This window comes from Asparagus officinalis, chromosome 9 (genome assembly GCF_001876935.1).
Source record: "Asparagus officinalis chromosome 9, Aspof.V1, whole genome shotgun sequence".
Classification (NCBI taxonomy): Eukaryota; Viridiplantae; Streptophyta; class Magnoliopsida; order Asparagales; family Asparagaceae; genus Asparagus; species Asparagus officinalis.
The window spans coordinates 5,026,744-5,054,460 of NC_033802.1; the positions used below are offsets into that span (position 1 = coordinate 5,026,744).

The 27,717-nt window shown below is 32.1% G+C and overlaps 2 protein-coding genes across 3 annotated transcripts in view; both read right to left on the reverse strand.

Moving 5' to 3' along the window:
• Positions 1 to 24,481, reverse strand: part of LOC109824095 (phosphoribosylamine--glycine ligase) — a 35,039-nt gene extending 10,558 nt beyond the window's left edge. Inside the window, exons 1-4 of one of the 2 annotated variants that reach the window (XM_020390616.1) lie at positions 24,366 to 24,481; positions 22,880 to 23,060; positions 22,143 to 22,410; positions 20,412 to 20,785 (exon numbers count right to left, since the gene is read on the reverse strand). In XM_020390616.1, coding sequence (XP_020246205.1) covers positions 20,412 to 20,785; positions 22,143 to 22,404 — 636 coding nt within the window. In that variant the 5' untranslated portion in view covers positions 22,405 to 22,410; positions 22,880 to 23,060; positions 24,366 to 24,481. The remainder of the gene's footprint in view (positions 1 to 20,411; positions 20,786 to 22,142; positions 22,411 to 22,879; positions 23,061 to 24,365) is intronic. The other variant, XM_020390617.1, reaches the window with a different exon arrangement.
• On the reverse strand, positions 25,226 to 27,089 carry LOC109823109 (replication protein A 70 kDa DNA-binding subunit B-like). The gene is made up of 7 exons (XM_020389395.1): positions 27,079 to 27,089; positions 26,718 to 26,798; positions 26,536 to 26,647; positions 26,310 to 26,470; positions 26,111 to 26,225; positions 25,822 to 26,025; positions 25,226 to 25,237 (listed from the first exon to the last, which is right to left on the reverse strand). Exons 1-7 carry the CDS (start codon positions 27,087 to 27,089, stop codon positions 25,226 to 25,228), a joined length of 696 nt encoding a protein of 231 aa, XP_020244984.1.

A 27,717-nucleotide genomic window follows, 5' to 3' on the forward strand; every position in this document is an offset into this window, starting at 1 on the left:
GTATAAACTAACTCTTAAATCATATATGCAGAATTAGATATTTGTTAAATTATATTCAAAGCTAATAGATTAGTCTTCATCTTAAAATATCAATGACGAATTGATCACTTTTTTTATTATTTATTGATTTAATATTCTATGTTTATTGATTTTCATAAAGAGGGGTTTTTTGTCAATGAAAATATTTATTTTATTACCAAAGTATGGAAATGTAGGTACATCAAGATACAGATCTCCCGAGACTGGTTATAGAACCCAGTCTTCAAAAATTACAAATTTCCTACATACTCTTTCATATGATGTGCTATGTTATCATTCAAAATTTTTGCATAAACATGTAACTTTATCATACTAAAAAGATGATCAGCACCTCTTGATTTTTGTTGGAAGATTCTAAGGTTTCTCTCTTGCCAAATCATGTAAACTAATACACACAAGGACATTCTTTTCAACTTCTTTTTATAGCTTTTCCCCCTCAAGTTTCTACTGTACCAGCTAATGATTTGGTCCCATTTGCATGACTTCTAGTTGAAACATAACTAGGCCATTACCTTATTCCATACACTGCAGAATAAAGGCAATCAAAGGACAAATGTTGACAGGTTTTAGTCTGGCCTTCCCTTGAGCATAAAACACATTGGTTAGAGCTCAAAATCCTGATTTTACAAAGCCTTTCTTGTGTTAATAGTCTTGATAAAGATGCCAACAAGAGTATAAAAGAATGCTTAGGTAGATGCCATCCTCCCCATATAGTTCTTGACCATTCAGTCAAGGCAGATTGCTGAAATATATTCCTGCACATCACTGATATACTAAGTTTGCCATTAACATAGCTACCACTGATGACATTATGCAAGTTATCTACACTTCCAAGCTTGTCAATCAACATATTCCTTACTTTTAGTAGTTGCATCCACAACCATGAATCACTCTTCTTAAGTTGGACTTGCCAGATGTTGACTTGTCTCAAATAGTGGCCATGAATCTATTTAATCCAGAGAATATCTTTTTAAGATGTATCATCCATAAGAGCTTTGCTTCCATAGCATAATTCCAACATTTCGTAGAGAAAAGCCCCAGACCACCATGATTAATATCCTGGCAAACAGAACTCTAAGACACCAAATGAATTTTATAACCCTATAAGAAGTCAGAGCATTCTATCAATTCTTTCAAGAACTTTGGTAGGAAGAATATAGTTGCTAGTCCAATAGATTTGAATCCCTATAATGACTGATTTTATCAATTGTAATCTGCCAGCATATGAGAGTGTCTTCCTTTTAAGCTAGTTTTGAAACTGGTCAGATTTCCTGTTAATGAGGGAAGAGCAATCCAACCAAGAAAGTCTTTTAGAGATTAGAGGCATACCCAGATAGCACATTGGCAAAACCCCCTCTATGAAGTTAAGGAAATTGCATATTTGATTCTTCAGGCTTTCATCAATCCCACTCATAAATATAGAGTATTTTGATGGATTTGGTTCTAAGCCAGATACCTGACTAAACTCCATAAGGCAATTCTTTAATCTTAAAATTGTCTAAATATCAGCTTTGCCAAACAGGAGGAGATCATCTGCAAATACTAAATGAGTTATATTCAACTTTGAACACTTAGGATGGATTTTATAAAGTCTATCTTCCTTGAGAGTGCTGAGTTTCTGAGACAATACTCTATTCCAATCACAAACAAATATGGAGATCGAGGATCACCTTGCCGCAATCCTCTAGCCCCTTGAAAGTAACCATGAAGAGTACCATTGATTGATATGGAAAATTTAGTTGTTGAGATACATTCCATATGATCCAGGAAATCATGCTTTAAGGGAACCTCAATCCTTTCAGCATGCCTCTGATGAATCCCCAGCTGTTTGTGTCAAATACCTTCCTCAAATCAATGTTTAATATAGCTCTAGGGGGAGAATGCTTTCTGCCGTAATGCTTAACAATCTCATGTGCTAAGAGGATATTACTTGGTATAAGTCTACCTTTGACAAATGAACTCTGTGCATCACTTATCAGATATCCCATCACTTTTTTGAATTCTAGATGCAATGATTTCGGTTATGATTTTGTACACACAGTTGCAACAAGATATTGTCCTGAAGTCAGCAGCATATTGAGGATTAAGTATTTTAGGAATCAAGGTGATAGAGGTGGTATTGAATGTACCTGTAGTGACCGTAAAATTTGATACTACTTAAAATAATTTTTTGTTATTTTTAAACATTTAATTATATTTTTAGAAGAGTATTTGTATTTTTCTCGGCCTTCTAGAATTTTTTATGATTTAAAAGTCTAAATTTTATATTTATTTAAATAATTTTAATATATATAAATTTATTTTGTATGGTAAAAATTTTTAAAATTAATCTGTTATGTTATCGGTACTATTACATATTATTTTAAATAATACGTTGTGTTATTATTACTATTACATATTATTTCGTGTATTATGTTAAATTATTAATTATGTATTATTTATGTAAATTATTATATTATTTTAATTATTGCGTATCTGCTGTTGTATTAGTATAACTGGTACATTTTACTATGTACATAATTATGTCATAATTATTTGATTTTAAATATAAGTAAATATATTTTATTTATTAATTATTCTTGTTTAATTGTACAATATGTGTATATTTTGACTATTTCGTATCAACTGTTGTACTAGCATAACATGTACATTTTTATTTGTTGATAATTATTTTGTAATTATTTTAATTTTTAAATACTCGTAATTATTTATTTTAATTATTTTATCCCTAACCACTAACGCATAACCCGTAACTAATATATTTATATATATATATAGATATATATATATATAGTATATATATATATATATAATATATAGTATATATATATATATATATACTATATATATAGTATATATATATAATATATATCATATACTCCCGTAACCAAACCAAAAACCCTCCTTGTTTCCAAACCACCCCAGCCGCCTCTCAACTCATTCTCTCTCCTCCTTGGCTCTTCTTCCTCTCTCTCGCCTCCCTCGTCCCATCTCGCAGCGCACCCACCCCAAACGCCGCTGCCCGTCTGCCCCAATACGATGCCTCACGCACCCATCTCCTTTCCCAGTAGGTCGTTGGCTGTAGTCGACGCCCATAGCCCCATCAACTCACCTCTCGCGCGTGCCGCTTCCAGCCTAGACAGCCTAAGCGCCCCGACCTCCCCTACAGCCATCTCCGACCTCACCCCACACCTCCACCGAGCCCGATGCCGCCAGCCAGCGATAGACGAACTTCGCCAGGCCCGAGCACCTCCTGCCTCGCTCCTCTCCGTCGCCGGCTTCAAGCCCTTCCTCATCAACTCACTGTGTCCGCGGCTCCCATTGCCGACAGCCGCTGAAGACCCCGCTCATATAGCTGCTGACATATATCCACCGACAGCACTGGCAGCCACCAGCTCGCCATGCCATAGCAGCCGCTACCCCGCCACTATCCGTGTCGAGACCCCTCTATCTAGCAGCCCAGCGCCGCTAACGTCGATTTGTTCGACGCGGTGATGCAAGATCTCACCTCTCAAGTAGATGTTTTTATAATTATTATCACTTAAATGTTTAGTTAGATATATTATTGTTGTTAATATACGAATTTGGCATGGAATGATGTTATATGGTATTAGATAATTTTTTTAGTAATAAGTAACGAGATTTTTTTTAGTGTATTTATGTCTGAAAATTAACGAGCATGAAATGATAAACGTATGTATTGTATTTAGATTTTATGAGAAATTAATAATTTTTGTATATTTATATCTAAGTATTTACGAACATGAAATGACAAGTTAGGTGTTAAAATTAGATTTTACGAAATATTATCGAAAAAAATAAATTAAAAGTAATTTATAAACTAGGGAAATGTTAATTTTCATATTATTATTAGAAATAGTTTTAAAGAATAATTTTGGGAAAAAAGAATATTTATTATTTATGATAGTATAACTGATCGTTGTAGAGCGCGACATTTCATATGTAAAACGACATCGGTTTTTAGTTTTCTTTTTACCATATTATTATATTAGAGGATACTTATTTACGGATAGCTTGTATGAGAAGTTTGGACACCTCAGTAGTAAGATATTAATGAAGTCTATTTACGTGTGTATTTATGCTGCATGTGTAGACTTTGTTCATGCATTTCGTATTTCGTTCGTAGTTATTACTCATGCCTTATGAACTTGTTTAATCATGTTTGACTTGCCATGTTATCATTGTATAGAATTAGTTTTATTTATTACCTCTTGTTGTGATTAAGAACCTTCGTAGTTCATGACTTAGTGGCATTGTGCGTCATGAACAGACCTAGTGACATGGGTGGGTGTGTTGACTGAGTTTAGGTGGTGAACCCGAGTTTAATACAGATTATGATTGTTGACTTAGAAAAATGAGAAGAGTTGGGATGGGAAAGTCATTGTTCATGTGTTCGGATGTGATTGTTGATGTATCTTTCAGGCTCGCGCCAGTGAATCCGTGTAGTCACTGGGGTTGGTTTGTTAGGCTAAAGTGAATTTGTGTAGTCACTTTAGTCAGTGAATTTGTATAGTCATCCGAGTTTTGCTTGAGTTAGGACCAGGCCGAAATCGGATTGCATGTAGTCCTCTGATCGATTCATGTAGCGGTATTGGATGCACGTAGGGGATTTGTGAACAGTCAGCTATCCGATGATATGAGCGATGACTGTGTGAGATGTGGACCAGTGAGTTTTAGGATGGCTAGTACTTTACCCGATTATTGTATGCGTATAGCTGTATATTATCTTGTTTAGTGTAGGATTACATTTTGATTTAGTAGATTTCCAGTTGCATGTAATATGGTCTTTCCTATTAGTATTATTATTGTCATAGCATGGGTCGTTCGACCGTTTTATTTTTCCATGTGAGATCTTACCATGTGCCATGCACGCTGATGTACACCTGTTTTCTCTGGTGTGCGTCAGACTTAGGGGACGAACAGGTCCAGTTCGATGATGCAGCAGAGCCGATGTATGCCCAGTCAGAGTGTCCTTCCGATGGAGTGGAAGAACAAACTGAAGCCTAGACGTGTTTTCTTTTTTGTAGTAGCTGATGAACACTAGAACTCTTTTACAGAATTTTCTTTAGTTTGATGATGGATTCAGTTATTTTATCAGTATTTCCTTTTATTATAGACTATGTATTTTTATTCCTAGTTGGACCATTTTTGTAATAAGGATATGTTTGACCCATATTTTTATGTCTGGGATGGTTTACATTGATGATATGCTTATTTCTTATTCTGGATTGTCTTTATATTCTTGCTATTGTGACCGGGGACCTGTGATTGAGACTTATGTATTTGATGCTTAGCGTATTAGATTAAGAAGAAGAAAAAAATAATAGTGTATATTTCTTCTCAATCTAATACGTCACGAACTTGTTCACGTTCCGATTCCCTGGTATTTTGGGAAACGGGGCATGATAGTACCAAGAAATCTCCCTGAGCTAAAGAATTCTTCAACTGCTGAGAAGAGTTCTTCACTGATGACACTCCAAGAAGCTTTAAAGAACAAAGCACTATAACCATCTGGGCCTGGACTTTTGTCATTTGACATAGAGAAGACATCTTGCTTTATTTTATCTCTTGTAACTGGAAGGCTTAGGGCATGTCTTTCATCAGAAGATAGAAGAGGGTCATTTGTAATCCCCACTGGATCAGGATTAACTGTGGGAGCTAAAGTTCCTAGAAATTTTTTGTAATAATCAACAATTTCAGAAATAATTCCAACACTGTCAGTGATTATGGTTCCACTTTCAATATAGAGTGTCAGAATTCTGTTTGATGCCTTTTCTTTTTCATGATAGAATGAAAGAATTTAGATCCTGTATTCCCTTCTAGGCTCAAATTTATATTAGCCTTTTGCTTATAGAAGGAGGATTCACATTCCAGCAGTCTGTCATATTGTTTGATACATTCTTTTTCTCTTTTTTCAAATCTGAGTTGAAGAGATCCCCACTTAGCAGCCTTTGAACATCAGCTAATCCATCCTTTACTCTAAGCACTTGTTCACTTATATTCATAAAGTGTTTCTTGTTCAATTCTTTAAGAGCATGCTTTAACTTTTTGAGTTTTGAGTGAAAACTGTACATTTTATAGCCCTCAATGCTCTGCTCCTAAATTGATTTGACTGTAGGGATGAAATCAGGATGATTCACCTACATATTGAAAAACTTAAATGGCCGCTTACCTTCAATGACATCATCTTCAATAGCTAGGCAATAGATACTCCACTTGACTAGTTGTATATAGATGAATCCAATCTTCATTAACCAAACATCTATCCAATTTGGACCAATTCTAGTTTTAGCATCTTGCTTATTACTCCATGTATAGTAACATCCAATTGATTTTAGATGCAGCAGATGGCTTGTGGTGATGAAGTTTAGAAAATCCTCAATATCAGTATCAGATACCGGCATACCACTTATCTTCTCATAATAACTTGTAATTGCATTGAAGTCCCCTCCAATAATCCAGAGACCATTGACATTGTTTTTATATGTCAGTAGATCTCTCTAAAGAATTCTCTTGCTAGTCATTTGGTTAAGGGCATAGACAATAGTACACAAGTTGGAGAATTTACCATCTCTGGAATCAATAGAACATGTAATATATTGTTCAGTTGATATTATTTCTTGAACTATGAGGAAATCACTATCCCATAGAATCCAAATTCTTCCATACTAGCTTCATGCACATTAGAAATCCACTTCTAGCCTTTTGTAATTTTCATAGCCGAACTTTGTAACTTATTTTCAAGAAGTTTTGTTTCCAGTAGGGCTAACAAGGAGAGATTATAATCTTGAATGAACTTTTTTACTATCTTATGTTTAGAGGATTTATTAAATCCTCTAATGTTCCAAATAGCAAGATGCATTAGAGAGATTTTCCACTCCTGTCAACACATGAAGGGTCATCCAAAGGAGAGAAGTGAGATAATTGGATACCTGAAAATTCAGGATTAGCTATAGGAGCTCTCCTTGCTAGATTAGCTCTATTAACACTAGAAAATCCAAAAGCATTGACAATCGGAGTTGAGGAGTTAACTTGATGAAGATGTGAAAGATCAATTGCTGCATGCAAACCAGGTGAGAACACCCTTTTCTCCCCAGACCTACATTCTTGGACAGAAGAAACAATTTCAGCCTGTGCATGTTTTTCAATCCGTGCATGTTTCTCAGCAGAATGTGCTCCTTGGCCAAAAGAACTACTTTTTTGAACATCCTGTTCAATTGGACCAATATTAATACATACTCTAGATCCTTGGGATCCTTGCTGAACAGAAGATTCCTTATCAAGCCCAGGAATAACAGCATTAGAAGATTCCTTATCAAGTCTTGGAATAGCAGCAACATTCACATGTACAAGTTTTTCAGCCTGTCTATTAACAGGAACCCACATCTTTTTAGTTTTAATTCTTCTACACTCTTATGTGTCATGACCAATTGTGCTACACAATGAACACCATTTTGGTTTGAATTCCTTAAAGAGGGGTTATTGGTTCACTAATGTCTCTCTTTAAAATATTAATAATACATAAGACACCATAAAGCATATAACATGTAAAAATCTGTAAAATTAAAAAATTTTCTATAACAAACTATTAACAGACCAATTATACAAATTACCCAAAATATTATGTGAAATTCTCCTTGCTTTATCTAATTTTTTTCTAATAATTAGATTGAAATTCTAATGGGTTATTAAGATTATTCTAGGAATAAATATTTGGATTCCTATGATTATTTTATAAATATTTTAAAATCTTATATCTCATCTAATTTCCTATTTTATTTGATTGCTTCATGTTGTACGATTTAACTTAATGTATTATTTAGTTCATACAAAATCTCGCACGTGTATGAATCAGGGGAGTACTCTTTAGTTCTTTTAAACAAGTCATCTAATCTGAGTTTCAAATTTTGAAATAAATTCACACTCTTTTTTAACATTTCCTTTATAAGGAAAAAAAAGCTTTGGTTCAAGTTACTAATTTTGAAGAAGCAGCAGCTAAAAGAAAGAAATTTTTAGATGCATGAATATAACAAACAAATAAACTTATAAAGAATAAAAAAATAGATATACAAATGAAAAAAGTCAATCCCACCCGTGCAATCATGGGCAAAATATTAGTATTAAGTACTTAAGTGAAAAAAGAGAAGCACATACTGCAACACTCGTGGATCTGACACTTGATGAATCGCAAGCTGGCATTGACGGAATCATAAGGTGTAATTTGAAACATAAAACTAAATATATCTACAAATTCTTTTTTAATAAACTATAGCTGATATCATATTATGTATGTATGTAGGTATATAATAGTTTAATATGCTAATTTTTCAAACAGCTTAATAGCCATTCCTTTTGTATGTACATAGCTAAAATAGTAATTAAATTTTTTTAAAAGAATATAATTTTTTCTACATATTGATCATGATGAATGCAAATCATGATGGATGATGTCGATCATCATTCTCGGTAGCCTATTGGGCAATCTCACGATAATAATCTCATCTCACCATATCATTTTATCATTTTTCTTTTGTGTGTGTGTGACGATGGCTTATTTATTTATAAGGCATCACTAAGCTTGTTATACCCACTTGGAAAAATGCTTATTATGCATAAAAATTGAAAGATGGTATCTACATAGAAAATTAGGTAAATTAGATTATGGTTACTCATACATTTATAAAACTAGTTTATATGCACGTGCAATGCACGTGGTAAAATATTAAAAAATATTTCTTTTATATTTATTTCATTACTTTAAATAAGTCAGATTCAACTTGAGTTCAAATATGTAAAATTGAATTATTAGATTTATTAGTATTTTATTTGAATATATTAATAAAAATAAATGTATTGATTTTTTAAGATAAACTGGGATGAATGTACTTAATTGGGATGTTGTAATTGTCATTATGAATTATAGTTATAGCAATAAAGAAAAATTTTAAAAATTAAGTTTTTTCAACTAATTTTTGACTCAAAAAGCTAAGATCACTGTCTGATATACTGCAAACTTGTAAATTATTTTTCTTCTAATAAGTTAAAATTTATCACCACCATCAACACCCAACAGGAACTTAATTAGAGTATAAAAGTAAATCTTGATCAAATTTGGTCACTTATTCAACATGGTAACAATCTCAATAAGTAACAATTAGTAAGCCAAGAGTTTTTTTTTTTTTAACATTGAATATTAAAGTTTCTAACAACTCCAACCAAAATTATCACAACAGTAAACATTTAACATGGTTAATATTTTATCACATTAAACATGAGACCTAACACATAGGTGTATTATACTTTTCTAAATGTATAACGCGTTAAACATGGCCTCGGTATATATTAGGGGAAAAACAGAGGGTACCTATAATTAAATAGCAGAGAAACTTTCGGATATCAAAGTAGGGGGAGGGGGGGGGGGGGAGAAATAAAATAAAATGTTAAACTAGGAAATAGTTCATCACAATAATACCAAAGATAATATTCAACACATTGATAACTTGATGAAGGGGCCACTAATATATCATAAATGCAGGATCATAAAACTTGTTAAGATAAAATTCAGTAGTTTCGAGCATATATAAAAACCCAGAAAGGGAAAAAACGTTACAAAAATCAATAGAAAGAATGCAGATAGGCGCTATTTATAGAACTAAACTTCACTGAACAATCTCCCACAAAAATAAACAAAATTCTAAAGAATAATGTTCATCATAATTATCTCTACCTAAAGATACTGATCAAGTTGCTCTAATCACATAACACCGAATCAATCCTATTCTATCCCCAATTTAAAAAAACCTTTAACAATTCACACAAAGAAAAAATCCACAAATTTTAATCCAGCAGCACTAATCTTTAATAAATAAACTCCTAGCAAAAGTATTCAAAATTATCTCGAGCTATATTAAATGATTAATAGTATTCTGACCACAACACACCAAAACAATCCAATCCTTCAAAGAAATGAATAAGATAATATTCAACACAATGGTAACTTGATGAAGGGACCACAAACATATTATAAATACAGGATCATATCCTTAGACAATAATTAATTATAAGAAACTGTTAAATATCAAAGTGTAATTTTATGTGATGAAAGCAATTACATAAGCATACAAAAATAATAATAAGTTTGCATGAAATTCCTTTATAAAAGTTCCAAATTATACTCAAAAATTAAGTTATGACATAAAATAATTAAAAAATATTGTACTTGAAAATTTTTAATTAAACCAAGATCAATATTTCTCCACCTTTATGTTTTTCCTAGGCAATTCTAGAGTAGCATCTTCATCATCTACGTTGATTATAATATCAGATTGTAGTTGAATTTCTTGTGCTATTACATTTTCTTCATCTCATTCATCTATTGTCTTTTCATCTAATTTCACCAGGAATTTAAATGTTTTTCCGATGTTCAAAACTAATTTTTGGAAATATGGACTTTGATTATTTTTTATTATAATGAGAATAAATGTTATTTTAATATTTTTGAAATTTTTTATTTTCTAAATTATTACTTGAATAGAGTTATGAATTACCTCTTTTTCTGTAATGATTTTTGAAATTTTTTATTTTCTAAATTATTACTTGAATAGAGTTATGAATTACCTCTTTTTCTGTAATGAATTTTTCTGCTGTGCATCCAATAAGAGTTTCTGCTACGTCAAAGAGTGTTACTCTTGCATTTTCTGTGCTATTTTCCATGAAAATCTTAACTAAGTACCTGTAGTTTTCATTGCTTATTTCTAGAGATAGTTAGTGTTGTATTTTAATATGTTCATGTCATAAAAAAGATATATTACTTAACCTTGGTACTAGGTCATCAATGATTCTACGGTATTTGTCATTCAGACACTCTTTACTAACGTCTTTATTTACCTTCTTGTCACAGTCTTTGCAAGCATATAACCATGGCTCGAGCCTATTTAAAATAATAGTTATAATTCCCTTAAATGTGCAATGTTGTTCCTGTATATTAACAAAATTTAGTTAGATTTAAATTTGTTAATAATAATAGGTTTCTAATATTGTACCTGTATCGAATTCTGGGATGTATGCATAATATCACTAATTTGAATTTCTTTTGCATTTTTAAAAACCATCAATGGAGATCATTTTGCTTTTGCTGCTTCTTCCAAATAAAACATGCATATTAGATTAAATTATAATACTCTTTCATTATTGGGTTATATGAAAGTATGTTGTTCTGCTTATCATTCCCTTAAGTCTCTAGCTAGTTCTATTTTTGGGTTGATACATATTGTTGATATAATTTGTGACGATATGTTTGTGTCCCTTGCAAAATTAAAATAATTATAGGATTAGATTTATATTTAGCTATCTTTAATAAGAATTTTAATAATGAATTATGTACCTTGATATATAGAGATTTTAAAATCTGATAATGCTATTATAGGCTTATCTTTGATTTTGGATTCAATAATTGATTCTTCATTTGTAACCAAATCTCCAAATAAAGTTGCGCGCATAGGCATTCCACTGTATCTGAAAAAAGAAAGGACGTTAATCTTATTTTTTTCTTATGATATTAGAAATAAGTATCATGAATGTACCTTATATCCATTAGCATGATTTCCCTCCTAGTGTCTGGTTTGTTATGTCTTATAATATAGTTGATCATCGGCTTCACGTTAGTTGTTATTACAAGAATATCTTCAAGTAATTTTATAAAAAGATTATGAATCTATAAATTTACGTTTTATTTTGTATTGAAAATTAAAGTAAGAAATTTATAAGTACTTACTAATTTTTGTTGCATCTTTCATGGAAAATTCTTCTTCAAATGAGATAAAGTTGTTCAATATGTTCTCCATTTGGAAACCTGTTAGTGCTTCTTCGATAGATACGTCTTTTGTTAGTACTAATTCAAGTGACTTGTGGATACTTGGAAAAGCTGGGTTTATTCCTTTCACTTCTCTATTTAAAATGAAAATAATTTGATTTTTTTGAAGCATATCTATAAACTTTTCAATAGTCTCTCCATACATAACTCATTGTATTTTGTTGCCTTGCAAATATTATTAACACCAAAGGTCAATATATGAAAAATATAATTAATTAATAATAAGCTATATATTATATTTAATTAGTTATATGTAAATAGAAAAATAACATAAATAGGTATTATAAATGTTATTAGGGTTTTAATGAAATTTATCGAATAGATAATGAAGTTTAACAATATTCATATGATCAGAAGTAACATTGTACAAGCAATATATTATAAAGAATAATTTTCTTTTACCTTAGCGTTAGCAAGAATTAGTTTTAGTAATTTTCCTAATCCTTTTGTATTTTTGTAGGTGGCATCTGCACTTCGAAGTATGATAACATGAATATGGTCCATTCTTTCTAAAACTTCTTGAGCTGGCTTATTTGGATGTGTTGAGTTTGGCCTTTAGTGCTGGTAATCATATTTCATGTTAATTAGATTAAAATATACATGTTAGTTTTGACCAATATTACAGAATATATCATAGCTTAGAAAATGAATTTATTAATTTTTGTTCCTCATAAGGTTTTGAATATTATTAATAGATAATATTATTTGAGTGGGTAAAAAAAAATAAGTGAATGCTAGAGGGAAAAAAGTTATACACTATTAAAAATTATAAATTATAGGAATGGACATGAATGAACATACATAATTATTCTGATAAATTAATTACCTTTAGATTATCTATTGTGACTTTGAAGTTCATTACATATTTGTTGGTTGGAGGACTTCCTTGTATACCAGATTTTTTGTGTATCTTTCATCTTCTTTAAATTTTCCGTCCGATATAATTAGGACTTTGGTTGTTGTCATTAAAGTCCCTCGTGATAAAGCAACATATAGCTATCCTTGAGAGAAAACGTGTTGAGGTAGATAGATGCCTACATGAGGAATTGTTTGTACTTGTGATTTATTGATTGTTATTGCAAAACATAGCCGTATTAGAAATTGCTTTCGTTTGAGCTTGAATGGGAACCCCTTATCTTCTGCTGGAGATAACGGTATTCTTGGTAAGAAAACTTCTTTCCCAGCATGTTGGCCCATTATGATCTTAGCATGAATTATATTATAATTAAAATCTTGACATATCATTCTTGTTCCGTTGTATAGCCCATTAGTCGGATCCAGATTCCTTAATAAAATAATAGGATAATATTTCTTTAAGACCAGGTTGTGGGGTGGTAGTCTATTTGGTAGCAACGTGTTTAGGAACTCTTGCTAGTAGCGATGATTAGTGTCATCAACTGCTTCATCAAAGTTGTAAAAAAAATTTCCTTCACCTAGAAATTGTTTTATGATTCTATCATTTAGCATGTGGATATATTCATTTTTTGTTGTCAGGATAGCTTGATCTTTCATATAGTCAATGGATTAGAAGTTCTTATCTAAAGATGGAAAAATTGATTTTATGAGACAATCTTCTGGTAAATCATCACTTCGATTCTTGATCAAAATAGATGTGGGCAACACTATTAGGTCATCAGTCACCATCGGTTCATCTCCATTACCAACTCTAAGAAGGAAGTCGCTAAATGTTGAGTCTGTCCTTGCTCTCATATTCTTTTATAGCTTTAAATTTTCCATTTTACTCCACAAATATGAGCTCACTAAACTTTCTCTAACAGTTTGTGATCTTGTTGCGCGGGGTACTACTGATAAAACTTGTCTGAAATCCCCACCAAATACAATTACTTTGCCGCCAAATGGTTCATCTTGATCAATTATATTCCTTAATGTTCTATCTAATGTTTCAATTGCAACACGTTTAACTATTAGAGCTTCATCCCAAATTATTAATCTAGCTATCTTAATCAGTTTTGAGGTTCCATCTTGCTTGGATATGCTACACATAGATAATTTTGTTGTTGGGATTTTTATCTCAAATCTAGAATGTGTTGTTCGGCCTCTTGGCATTATTACAGCTGCTACGCCTGAAGTCACTGTAGCAAGAGCTATCATCCCTTCTGATCTTACTCTGGCAAGTAGAGCACGGTATAAGAATGTCTTACCAGTCCCTTCTAGCCCATCAATAAAGAAAATCCCACTTTTATTTGCCTGGACTCGCGATAATACGAAAGTATATGCATTATATTGTTCAGAATTGAGTGCTGATTCAACATTGAGGTCTTCAATTGGAATTTGTACATCGAGTTCATCTTGAATTTCTCTGGGGTATGAAATTCCTTCTGAATTAGGGTTAGGTTGAATAGGTGGTAAATCAAATTTCTTGATATCCTTTCCCATGCTATCTAAGAAAAATTTAATGTTGTAAAGGGTGTCATTTATCATCGAATTTTTTGTAGCACCAGGTTTCCTTGAGAAGTCTTCAGATAATGCATCAAGGTATCGATCCCATAATCTATTAACATTTGCGGGCTCACAGTGAAAAAGTATGCTTGCAAACAAACGGCGAAGGGTTGCTGGCATTTGAAAGATGACAACTTCATCTAAGCATTCTCTGATGCTATTATCTGATTCCAATAAACCTAATTTCTAGGCTGATTGTTTGAATGATGTGCATTGAATTCCATCCATGATCAATAAATTCTCAAATAAAGTGGGGCATCTGATGTGAGTAAGTAAAAGTCGTAAGCAATATCTTTCTTCTTCAACTGGTTTAGCATCATTTATACGGCCTATCACTTGTCTTTGTTTTCTTGGATTTCAACATTTTATCGTCGAATCCCAAATATAATATTCAAGAAGTTCACAATATAATAACTCTTTTTCCTGGTCTTTTTTTGTTTTTGATTTGTTTGCTTCTTTAATTTTTGAATATAGTGTAAAAAATTCTGTAAGCATTGTCTTAGAGACATGGTCCTAACGGATGAGCTTCGATAGGTCTTGATTTTTCCAATAGGAAACAAACTGTTGATTTGACAATTGTAGTTATAAGTTGATGACAGCTGGGTAAATCTCATTAAGATAGAATTCATATATTCTCCACAAAGCTTCCTGAGCCGATACCCACCTTGCATCTTGAAATATTTTGATTTCGTTCACAAGTCTTCCTCCTTTATTATATTCAATGTTTACTGCCACTTTATCATGACCCTTGTATATGTATTTGTAAAGGTACTTCACTGCTTTATCGCCTTAGCATATTTCAACATTAATGTGGCAATTATAACATGCCAGCAAATATGGATTGTAAGGTACAACCCACTAATTATTAAGGAGTTTACTGCAGACCAATATTGTTTTGTTATCTTTCCTCCTCTTATAAATTAGGTAAGCATCTTTTGCTTGCACTCATTATGAGCTAAATTCGCAAGGATAGTGATATTTGCACTCTCCATTTTCATGTAGCTGTTCTTCATGTTCAACTCCCCACAAGGTCCGTATATCATATGTTTTTTACCAATTCATAGAGGATCGGGTGTTTGGATGGGTCTGGAATTTCGACAGATACATACTTATCATACTAATTCGATAATGTGATCTTGTGATCTCCAATAAGAATTATTAAGATATGTGCATGTGGTAGACCTCTTTTTTGAAACTCAATCACGTGAACATGTGCAATAACTTTTCCAAAGATCTCCTTTTTAAATAGTTGATATTTCAAGTCTTGGAGCTTTGCTCGAAATATCCTTAAGGTTAGATCTGGCCTGTCATTATGGGTCTAACCTGGATGTAGTTGCTCAGTGATCTCTTCTCATTCTGGATTACATGTCATTTTTATAAAAAGATCTGGCTTTCCAAATTGTTGTACTAATGACATTGCATCAAGGTATCTATGACGTATATCTCTAGGACCACCTATGAATGATGATGGAAGCACTATTCTCTTGCCCACTTGGCATTCATTTACTTCCCCGGCAACTATACTCTCAACAATACCTTGGAATAACTCTGCTCTGATTTCTGATTATTTATTTTTAAAGTAATCAAATATTATTGTTTCAAGCTTTATGTACATATCAACAACATATTGATGGAATAAACGACATGCAGATGTAAGTAAAATAGATTGTCAAAGGTCTGTTATCTGGAGCCTATGACAATAATAATCTCGGCATGATACTTTTCTGGGTTTTGGTGCCTTGACACCTGTAAATTTGGGCGTTAAGCAATGGTCATATATAATAATATTACTAAGAATTGTGAATTAAAATTTACCTTCACTTTCTCGATTAAATATGTCTTCTGCAGATGTGAAGGTTGGTGGAACTACTGAAGTTAGCATTATAGTTCTTTATTGATTGTCAACTCTGATATCCCTTTTATCTCTTCTTTTAATATTTTGATGCCATCCAACCTCTCCATTTGGAAAGAGTAAGGGATACTGCAACGGATCATAACAGCCAAAATAGTGTTTCACTTGATGTCTTCCTCCTGAGTGTGCATGGACAACTATCACTCTCTCATATGGTGCATTGTTATTATTTCCTTCAACCTAGATTGCAACCACCTGATATGCTGTTGGTGAGTTGTAAACACGTTGATTTCTAGTGCAATGTCACTATTTATTAGTATCTTAAATTCTTCAAAAGATTGATAATCATTCAATTTGCGAAAGAACTTTGAATATGAGTTTCCTTGTAATATATCCATCAAGCTCTTAGTTGTGATTTCACTTATATTTGCATTGTCTAGTATTCCCAATTGATTTTGCAACACATTCTTTGTATCATAGAAGTAAAGCTGAAAGTATGAAGGCTTACTTTCCTTTGGAATTAGACCAGGGAGATTATGATATATTTGGCATTATGCTCTAAATATGAAAACTCCTTTTCTATTTGATGCGAGCTCTTTATCAAATATGACCCCAAATGATGTGAATAAAAAAAATACTGTTGTACATTCTGGTATGGCTTCGAAACCCAATTGCCTCTGGTGATTGCATTATATAAAGGGCATATAATTCATTTAGAATATTCACATCTGCTAGGTGGATTTCACCGTTGTGACAGCAAAATATTGGAGGCTCGTGTTCAAACTTTTTCGATCTACAATAGACACAAGACTTTAGAGTGCGTAGCTTATATAGTAAAGAACATACCGATTCATGAAGAATTTGCCCTAGCATAAAATATAAATATTTAATAATCTAATTTTAAATTTATATGGCCTATTTAATAAACTATAAAGTATATCTACACATATCTTCATGCTCATAGGAAAGTAATAGGGCTCCACAAAATAGGTTAACTTTACGTTGTCGTTTGCCATTAATAGTATTACCAGCAAAGTCATTACTTTGTCGCTTTCTCTTATTATCCGCAATTCTCTGAATGTAATCTTTCTTCTGCTCATCACTCAACCAAGAATATTTGGTTTTTTAAATTTTGGGAATTAGAGTGTTCTCTCCTGTTTTAAAAATGTTCATATAGTCTTATAAATACATACACATACACAAATATATGTATAGTAGTTATATTATCCAAAAACCAAAGAATAAATTTCTATAAAGGAAAATCATATGTCATATTACCATTAATTTATGAATACATATGAGCAATGTAGATAGTTAGACAAATTAGCATAAATTTTTATGAAAATTCAATAGTAAATGATCAACTATAATCATTGTCACAATTAAAATAAAAAATTTATTAATATTCTTTACTGACCTAATACTCATAATTATGAAATAAATCTTGAGTATAAAATTGAAATTGAGATGGTATTATCCTATATGTAAAAAAATATGTATTAGACAATAAAAAACTATATGAAAATTATATCAACAACAATAGGGGACAAAAGTATACCAAAAAATTATAATAGACATTAATCAAGAGAGTTTAGAATTAATTAGTCAACTGTTCTTTCCAAACAATAAGTTTGATGGTACCAACCAAGTAATCGGACAACATGTATTTTTTTAACAATTGTAATAAATCAGATTATATCCAAGAATAAAGAGAATTAATAAAATTAAGAAGAGCTTATATTGAAGTTTACTAATAAAACAATTTACTATAAGTAAAAGCAATTTGATTGCTTAGGAGTTAAGACACTCCTTTAGCTCTAATCGAGAAGTTTCAAATCCCACAATATTTGTAATTAGTGGCTGTCGTCCGTTTCCGCACCTGGATTGAAAATGATTTATGAGTTGATTTGCCTTGAATTAACACTTGTATGCCTTTTGTGAATGGTAATATTGGTGGTCCTTAATTTTTTTCTCCCCATAAAACCATAAGTTAAATATCTCAGAAGAGTTTGTAGTTGTGCAAAAGCAAGAATAGTTTACAAATCATGTGAATTTGGAGAAAAATTCTACGCTTCAATTACCAAAAATACATTATTATTAAAGACGAACAACAAATGTATTTGCTTCTTGAGAAGCTGTGGTGCTAAAATATTTCTGCTTCTAAGGCAGACAGTTAAATTTGTGTCAACCGATCATGATAGCAGAAGAACAAGTGCTTTAGATTTGTTTTAAGAGGAGGCGTGTTAGCTGCTGTAATTTTTTGTATTCACTTCTTATCACGTATTTAATTATAGTTGTTATTAGTTTAAATATTATCAATTAATATTGACCATCTTGCATGTCACTAACTCTTAGTCTTAGCTATGTGAACCTAATATATGAACACTGGTACAATCTCATGATGGAACTATGATATGCCTCCTGAGCTTAATGAATATTCATAGATTTTGTTAGGAATATTTGTGGAACTATCTTACTATGAATAATAATTGGAGTTATGATAATGTCTATAGTTCTCTCATAAAAATAAATGCATGTTGTTGCTTGCCTTATGTCTAAGAAATTCAATTTTGATTATATATTAAGCAGCCGCAGTTGACGCCTTGACGCTCAGATGTTGGTAAGCCCTTATTCACTTCTTTTATTTATCATTGCTATGTCTTTGCAGTTCTACAGTTATTCTTTAAATCCTACATTTATGCTTATTTTATTGCATAGTGAACATGCTATCTTCGTTGTAGAATGTTTTCCATCACTCTTTGTCTGATGTTAACCTTAATAAAAATTTAACAAGTTTAATATTATGATCTAAATTTATGTAAGTGAGGATATGGTCTAATAATCATAAACTTAGAGGTAGTGGAAGGCATATATTGTATATTTCTCTATTTAATCAGTATTTTTTGTCCTTTATTTTTATTTTTTATTTTTATTTTTATTTTTTGCCTTTGTTTGGGTATGGAGAAGGTAGGGAGGGGTGTGGGTGGATTCTTGTATTTAAATGAAATTAAGAAGAGCTTATATTGAAGTTTACTTGTTGATAATAGTGTATTGTAGTGGGTTTTAGTCCCACATTGCTTGGGAGAACAAACCTCACACTAGAAGGAGAGTTCGAGAGATCCGACGCCCGTTCCCGTCCGTCCCTTGAGATTAGGCTTGGTCTTAATCTCGAGAAGAGCCCTGATTTCGCTTGGTCGATTTCAGCGCTTCAAATCAAATACTTCCTCGGCGAAGGCGAAGCTCTGCCGAATTTTCAACAATTGGATCTAGTCGACGGTCGTCCACGGATAAACCCTGGCATAGGCAAAGATCCCACGCAAGCAGAAGACCGATAAACGATCTCTGCGTTTGTTTTGACGAGAGTTGTAAACTTTTGTTTTCATTGTGTAAAAGTCTTATAAAAAGACAATCTTTTTTTTTGTTTTCATTGTAACGATTGAAGTTGTAATGAATACCGCAATGAATACATCAATTTTCGACGCAAACAATCATTAAAATGAAAAAAAAATGTTAAAGATCATTTAACTCAAAGAGGAAATATGGTATTATGCTCTTTAATGTTGACCCCATATTTCAGGAGCAACGTTTGGAATGATGCCAACAAAAACAAGAATAAGAAGAAACAGATAAATGTACTACTTCTTTGTTAGAGGTGACAAATAAATAAATAAAGTTATTGCAGTTAGACCCCTTGTAATGTTGCCAAATTGAATACTAGCCCTGTAGTTATATTGCTGCAGATAGAACCCCCAAGTGAATTTTTTTTTAACCTTTTTCAGAAAGTCTATCTGCAACTATAGCTTTTCACTCAGAGTGTATATCTGCAACAATAGAACGAGGGGGTAGTAAGTTCAATTTGGTGATAGTGTAGGAGGTCTATCCGCAATTAGCCAAAGCCTTGCACATAAACTAATGTAAACAGGATACAGGCAAACTACATAGACCACTGACATTTTCTTATGCTGTATGATATATCACAATTATAAACTTTACGCAAGCTTAAATAAGCTAAAGGCAAATTGTAACTATTTCTTAACTAGTTTGATATGTCAATCTGCAAGTCAGATGTCAACCTAGTCTTGGCTCGCAATGATAACTGTCATGATCCTATATTATTTTTTATTTTTCCACAGGAAACACTACATGAACATAAACCAAAATTTTTACCTTGGCTGTAGGGATATCATATTTGTCACATAGCTTCTTCATAAAATCCTTCGACCCCTCCAATGCTGCAGCTTCAGATGACGGACCAAAAGCAGGAATCCCAGCTTTAACAAGATCATTTGCAAGGCCAGCAACTAGAGGAGCTTCTGGGCCAATTACTACCAACCCAACTCCCCATTCCTTACAGAAGGAAATAACAGCGGAGCTGTCAGAAATATTTAGGTCTGATAAGCAAGTGGCATTCCCAGAATGAGTAATCCCGGCATTGCCTGGGGCACAAAAGACAGCGTCACAGGATGGAGATCGTTGCAATGCGTAACAAAGTGCATGTTCTCTTCCACCCCCACCGATTACTAACACAACCACCCTCTCTTCTGCAATTAGAATAAAAGAAATTAGACAAAGATGTTGCTCTGTGGAGGGAAAGATAAAGAAAGGCATAATTCAATTAACTTAGAAAGATTGCATCAGAGAATTGAACTTACTAATGCATCAGAAAATTGAACTTACTAATTTGACTAATTTAAAGGAAATTATTTTACATTAATCTAGATTTGCTTGCTAACAAGGGCCAACTCTGTTCAGATCACGACCAAGAACTGAACTTAATTGATCAAGAACCTTAAATTGTGCTCAAATGGTGAGAAAATTGTGGCCTTGTGAGGCACTAACTTCTAAAGCCAAAAAAAAAAAAGATGATTAACAAGCCAAACAAGTTTTTTTCCACTTATATATATAAACATTTATACAAGCAAGATTTCATCATGTAGTCATGTTTTTTAGCAGGATTAATGATGCCACAAACTGTGTTCTGTGTCTCATACCAAACACAACCAGTGCTCTTCACTTTGTTAACCTAAAAAATGCCCTTTATAAGAATAAGATTTTAAGCACATGTAAACACACTTCTAAACGTACATATTTCTGTTTTAACAACTACTGCATGCCTCAACAATCAGTCCTTATAGTTTATCACTTTACGAAATGGGGGGAAATACGTACAAGTAAAAAATAGAAAGCCTTCAGAAATAAAAAAGATATTAAAACGACACAAGAGCCTTCACAAAATGGATATTGAGATGAATATGTGCATATTGAAGAATATACATGGACTGAAAAATACATTCGGCTGTAACATAATGAATCGAGAAGACTCGTTTATGGCATGTTATGTGCGACTAGTATACTGTGGAGAATCATTCCAAGTGAATAGAAAACTCTTAATAGTTATGGCAGGTACCCCTTAATCAGAAATTTTACTAGCATTAAAACAAAAAAATGAGAAACTTCCTTTGCATGATCCTTACTAGCCATATCATTTATCAATCAGCACATCTCTCAATACAGTGTCCTCAGTCCTACCATCATTAAACTTCCTTAATACAAAATAAACAGAGAGAATTAGCAAACTCATGCACTTTACCTACAAGTATACGACCTGAAATTGATCTGGATAAATTTTAAATTGCTCTATGGGAAACAAAACCAAGGTGGCTGGACAATTGAGTTTCTGTAAGTATAATAAATATTTATCATGTCAAACAAAAACCTTAAAAATCCACAAGCAAAGCAAATGCTGACTAAAGCTAAATGTCAAAGACTAAAGTTAAATGTCAAAATCTAAGCTGCAATTACTCCTAAAGCTTAACCAAATTCATAAAAGCTCACATTCACTGGTCAATTGCAATCTGTAGCATAAAATAGCTGCATATTAAAGCGATAATTTCTCACCGGAAACATTCTCACTGCCATTGATACTGCTCGCAAGAGCAAATTTCTCCAAATTCCCACCAGAACTTCTCACATCTCTCGGAATCGAGCCGAGCGGAGAACATGAACGGTACTGACCAAATTGAGAAGGCAATACGGTATTCCATTTCTTATGAACAAAAGAAACAGATGAATGAAACCCATTGTTGATGTGATTTTTCACTAAATTTTTTGTTGCTGAGATTTGTGAGTAGCTTCCAACATTAGATGAAATACAAGCCATTATACCCTGATAAAAATTAAAATAAATCAAAGTTATTAAAGAATAAAAGACGAAACTTTTCCAGTAATTCTCACAAAACATAAAAATTATTAATTTATCTGAACTGAAATTCTTCTAAAATAATTAAAAAGTAAGTTTAGAATCCTGTTGAACAACAAAAAAGCAAAAAAAGTTGGATCATCTCTATCTATATCTAAAAACTAAAATAATGCAAACAAGAACTTCAGTGTTCGATTCTCATCGTTTTTAGCCAATTTGAAGGCGTCACCTAAAAATTTTCACATTTTAAGTAAAGAATTCTGAGGAACAGTGAAAAAGAGAGCAGATTTTAAACTTAATCGATCAAAAAGTCTGATCTTTCTGCAGAAAAAAGAACTAAAAATGGAGGAAAAAGATCTAAACTTGACATGAAACTGGCAAACAGTGAACTTCAATACATAAAAACCAAAATGAAAAAATAAAAAAAAAATCTAACCTTTTTGCGGCTGAAGGATTAGGAACTGAGCACAAGAGCAATCCTTTTAAAGGGGTTTTTGGAGGGGTAGACGGTAAAGGATGGGGCTCCGCTTAAATGAAGGATTCTGATACTCTCACGCTCGATTTTGTTAACTTCAACCCGGTCAGGACTCTTGTCTCAGAGAGCGAGAAGTCGGGTGCTGAAATTGGGGGAAACACAAATTAGAGAGGGTAAATATCAGAGAGCAAAGAGTGCGGTAAAAGAAAGGAGGGCGAAAAAAATAGGGGGTCAAGTACACCGGTTAGAACTCGATACAGGGTGCGTGTCACGTGCCTGTGGAAGTGTCGAATCGATGCATGATGCATAATGATGCATAATGATGGCTTGAATTGAGTAAACCGGAAGTCAAGTTAATTCTACCCGAAATCGATTCAAAAGCTTCTTTTAGCCTATTTTTTTCTCTTCCATAGATTTTAAGAACATCATCTTTAACCGTATTTCTTGATATGTGTTTCAGATTCTCACAAAAATATGAGAAGATTGCTCGAATACCTTCATACTCAACAAATTGAAATGGCAAATCATGCATAATGATGGCCGAGACTAAAAGCTCCCTAAACTTATCCGGGTCAAAATTAAATCTCGAAGAACTCATTATAGAATCTTTTGAGTTAGATAAATCCTCAATATCCTTTCTAGTAGCTTTCTTACAATTTTTCATGTGTCTTAACATGTTTTTCATCCCATGATTACCTTCGGCGATGTATTGGGTTCCACACTTCTTACATACTGAATATTATTTCCCTCCCGGCTCGATTGTAACAAGATCAAACATTGTCCAAGCTTCAGATGTTAGTCTTCTTTTTCTCTTTTTGTCAATTATCCCTCTTACTTTTTTTTTTTTTTTTTGAATAGAACTAGATATTTCTTCTAATTCTTCTTCATTAGATGAACCCACTTCTAAACCATCCTTTATAGGATTATTGGTAGGATTTGACTCCAACATTGGGGAAAAAAAATACAAAACTGCATAAGTTTAAGACAGGAGGGAATCAAAAAAGGACACTATACCAGACTCAGCAAGAACATGAAAAGGAAATAAACACAAGGCTACCGATAATTCTAAATCAACTTAATCAAGAACATGAAAAGGAAAAAAAACAAGTGATATACCAGACTCAGCAAGCAACAGTTTGATTTAGACAAAAATTCTTAATAAGGTAAAAAAAACTAATGAAAATAAATACTGGAATAAACACAAAACTCTAGGCTTCAACCTACATAGAACTTTCTGAATTGTTAGGATTCACAATGCTAATTGGTCAAACCACACAGTACGCAAATATGTATAATGAAAGGTGAAGAACTCCGACAAAAAGAAACAGGAAAATAAAACCATAATGAGGTTAACCAAATTAAGGCTTCGTCCTTGGCAAAGCATAGTCCATAATTATCCAGTAGATCTTAATCAAGCCTTTTCAAAGGATGGAGACTGAGAACTTACAGCAAAGTTTAGCTGTCGCCGTCGCCGGTCGTCGCTCGCCTCTCGTCGCCACTCCCGAACGCTCGTCACCTCTCTCCAATCGCCGCCGCTTGAGCTTCGTGATGGTATCTAGGGCCGCTCGCTGCTTGAGTTGCCGGTGCTTATTCGGGTCATTATTTATGTTATATGGGTCACCGGGTCAACCCGAACTGACCTGTTTTAATAAACTAGTTTATTTATATACACGTGTAATGCACGTGGTAAAATATTAAAATATTTTTTTATATTTTTTTCATTATTAATTTAGATAAGTCAAATTCATCTTGAGTTCAAATATGTAAAATTGAATTATTAGATTTATTTGTATTTTATTAGAATATATTAATATTAATAAAAATAAATGTATTGGGTTTTAAGATAAACTGTGATGAATATACCTAACTGGGATATTGTAATTGTCATTATGAACTATAGTTATAGCAATAATATTTTCATACATTAAACATGAGACTTAACACATAGGTGTATTATACTTTTCTAAATGTATAACGCGTTAAACATGGTCTCGGTATATATTAGGGGAAAAACAGAGGGTACTATAATTAAATAGCAGAGAAATTTCCTGATATCAAAGTAAGGGGGGAGAAATAAAATAAAATGCTAAACTAAGAAATGGTTCATCACAATAATACCAAAGATAATATTCAACAATGGTAACTTGATGAATGGACCACTAATATATCATAAATGCAGGATCATAAAACTTGTTAAGATAAAATTCAGTAGTTGCGAGCATATATAAAAACCCAAAAAGGGGGGGAAATGTTACAAAAAACAATAGGAAGAATGCAAATAGGCGCTATTTATAGAATTAAACTTCACTAAACAACCTCCTACAAAAAATGAACAAAATTCCAAAGAATAATGTGCATCATAATTATCTCTACCTAAGGATACTGATCAAGTTGCTCTAACCACATAACACAGAATCAATCCTATTCTATCCCCAATTAAAAAAAACTTTAAGAATTCACACCCAAAAAAAATCCACAAAGTTTACCTAGTAGCACTAAACTTTAATAAATGAACTCCTAGCAAAAGTATTCATAATTATCTCGAGCTATATTAAATGATTAACATTATTCTGACCACAGCACACCAAAACAATCCAATCCTTCAAAGAAATGAATAAGATAATATTCAATACAATGGTAACTTGATGAAGGGACCACAAACATATTATAAATGCAGGATCATATCCTTAGATAATAATTAATGATAAGAAACGGTTAAATATGAATTTGTAATTTTATGTGATGAAAGCAATCACATAAGCATACAAAAATAATAATAAGTTTGCATGAAAATCTCTTATAAAAATTCCTAATTGTACTCAAAAATTAAGTTATGACATAAAATGAATAAAAAATATTGTACTTGAAAATTTCTAATTGAACCAAGATCAATCTTTCTCCACCTTTATCTTTTTCCTGTGAAATTCTAAAGTAGCATCTTCATCATCTACGTCGATTGTAATATCAGGCTGGAGTTGAATTTCTTGTGCTATTATATTTCCTTCGCCTCGTTCATCTTTTGTCTTTTCTTCTAACTTCACCAGGAATTTGAACGTTTTTCCGATGTTCAAAACTAATTTCTGGAAATATGGACTCTTATTATTTTTCTGTTGCAATGAGAACAAATGTTATTTTAATACTTTTTAAATTTTTTATTTTCTAAATTATTACTTGAATAGAGTTATGAATTACCTCTTTTTCTGTAATGAATTTTTCTGTTGTGCATCCAATAAGAGTTTCTGCTGCGTCAAAGAGTGTTACTCTTGCATTATCCGTGCTATTTTCCATGAGAATCTTAACTAAGTACCTGTAGTTTTCATTGTTAATTTCTAGAGATAGTTAGTATTATATTTTAATACGTCCATGTCATTAAAAAAATATATTACATAACCTTGGTACTGGGTTATCAATGATTCTGCGGTATTTGTCATTCAGACACTCTTTACTAACGTCTTTATCTACCTTCTTGTCACAGCCTTTGCAAGCATAGAACCATGGCTCGAGCCTATTTAAAATAGTAGTTATCTTTACCTTAAATATGCAATATTGTGCCTGTATATTAACAAATTTTAGTTAGATTTAAATTTGTTAATAATAATAGGTTTCTAATATTGTACTTGTATCGAATTCTGGGATGTACGCATAATATCACTACTTTGAATTTCCTTTGCATTTTTAAAAAGCGTCGATGAAGATCCTTTTGCTTTTGCGACTTCTTCCAATTGAAACCTGCATATTAGATTAAAACATAATACTCTTTCATTATTGGGTTATATGAAAGTATGTTTGTTCTGCTTACCATTCCCTTAAGTCTCTAGCTAGTTCAATTTTTGGGTTGATACATATTGTTGATATAATTTGTGACGATATGCTTGTGTCCCTGCAAAATTAAGATAATTATAGGATTAATTTTATGTTTAGCTTTTTTTAATAAGAATTCCAGTAATAAATTATGTACCTTGATATATAGAGATTTTAAAATATGATAATGCTATTATAGGCTTATCTTTGATTTCGGATTCAAGAATTGATCCTTCATATATAGCCAAATCTCCAAATAAAGTTGCGCGCATAGGCATTCCATTGTATATGAAAAAAAGAACGGACATTAATCTTATTTTTTTTTCTTATGATATTGAAAATAAGTATCATGAATATACCTTTTATCCATTAGCGTGATTTCCCTCCTAGTGTCTGGTTTGTTTTGTCTTGTAATATAGTTGATCGTCGGCTTCACGTTAGTTGTTATTGTAAGAATATGTTCAAGTAATTTTATAAAAAGATTATGAATCTACAAATTTACGTTTCATTTTGTATTGAAGATTAAAGTAAGAAATTTATAAGTACTTACTAATTTTTGTTGCATCATTCATGGAAAATGCTTCTTCAAATGGGACAAAGTTGTTCAATATGTTTTCCAATTGGAAACATGTTGGTGCTTCTTTAATAGATATGTCTTTTGTTAATACTAATTCAAGTGACTTGTGGATACTTGGAAAAGCTGGTTTATTCCTTTTACTTCTCCATTTGAAATGAAAATAATTTGATTTTTTTGAAGCATATCTATAAACTTTTCGATAGTCTCTCCGTACATAACTCCTTATATTCTGTTACCCTGCAAATATTATTAACACCAGAGGTCAATGTATGGAAAATATAATTAATTAATACTAAGCTATATATTATATTTTAATTAGTTTATGTAAACAGAAAAACAATATAAAAAGGAATTATGAAAGTTATTGGGGTTTTAATGAAATTTACCAAATAGATAATGAAGTTTAACAATATTCATATGA

Excerpts from the sequence above, each read along its gene's own strand:
- LOC109823109 (XM_020389395.1), bottom strand. Across the intron at positions 26,471-26,535 it reads CATCCCAGAATTCGATACAA|GCACAATATTGCATATTTAA; the intron begins GTACAATATTAG and ends GTTAATATACAG. Across the intron at positions 26,226-26,309 it reads ATTGATAACCCAGTACCAAG|GTACTTAGTTAAGATTCTCA; the intron begins GTTATGTAATAT and ends TGAAAACTACAG.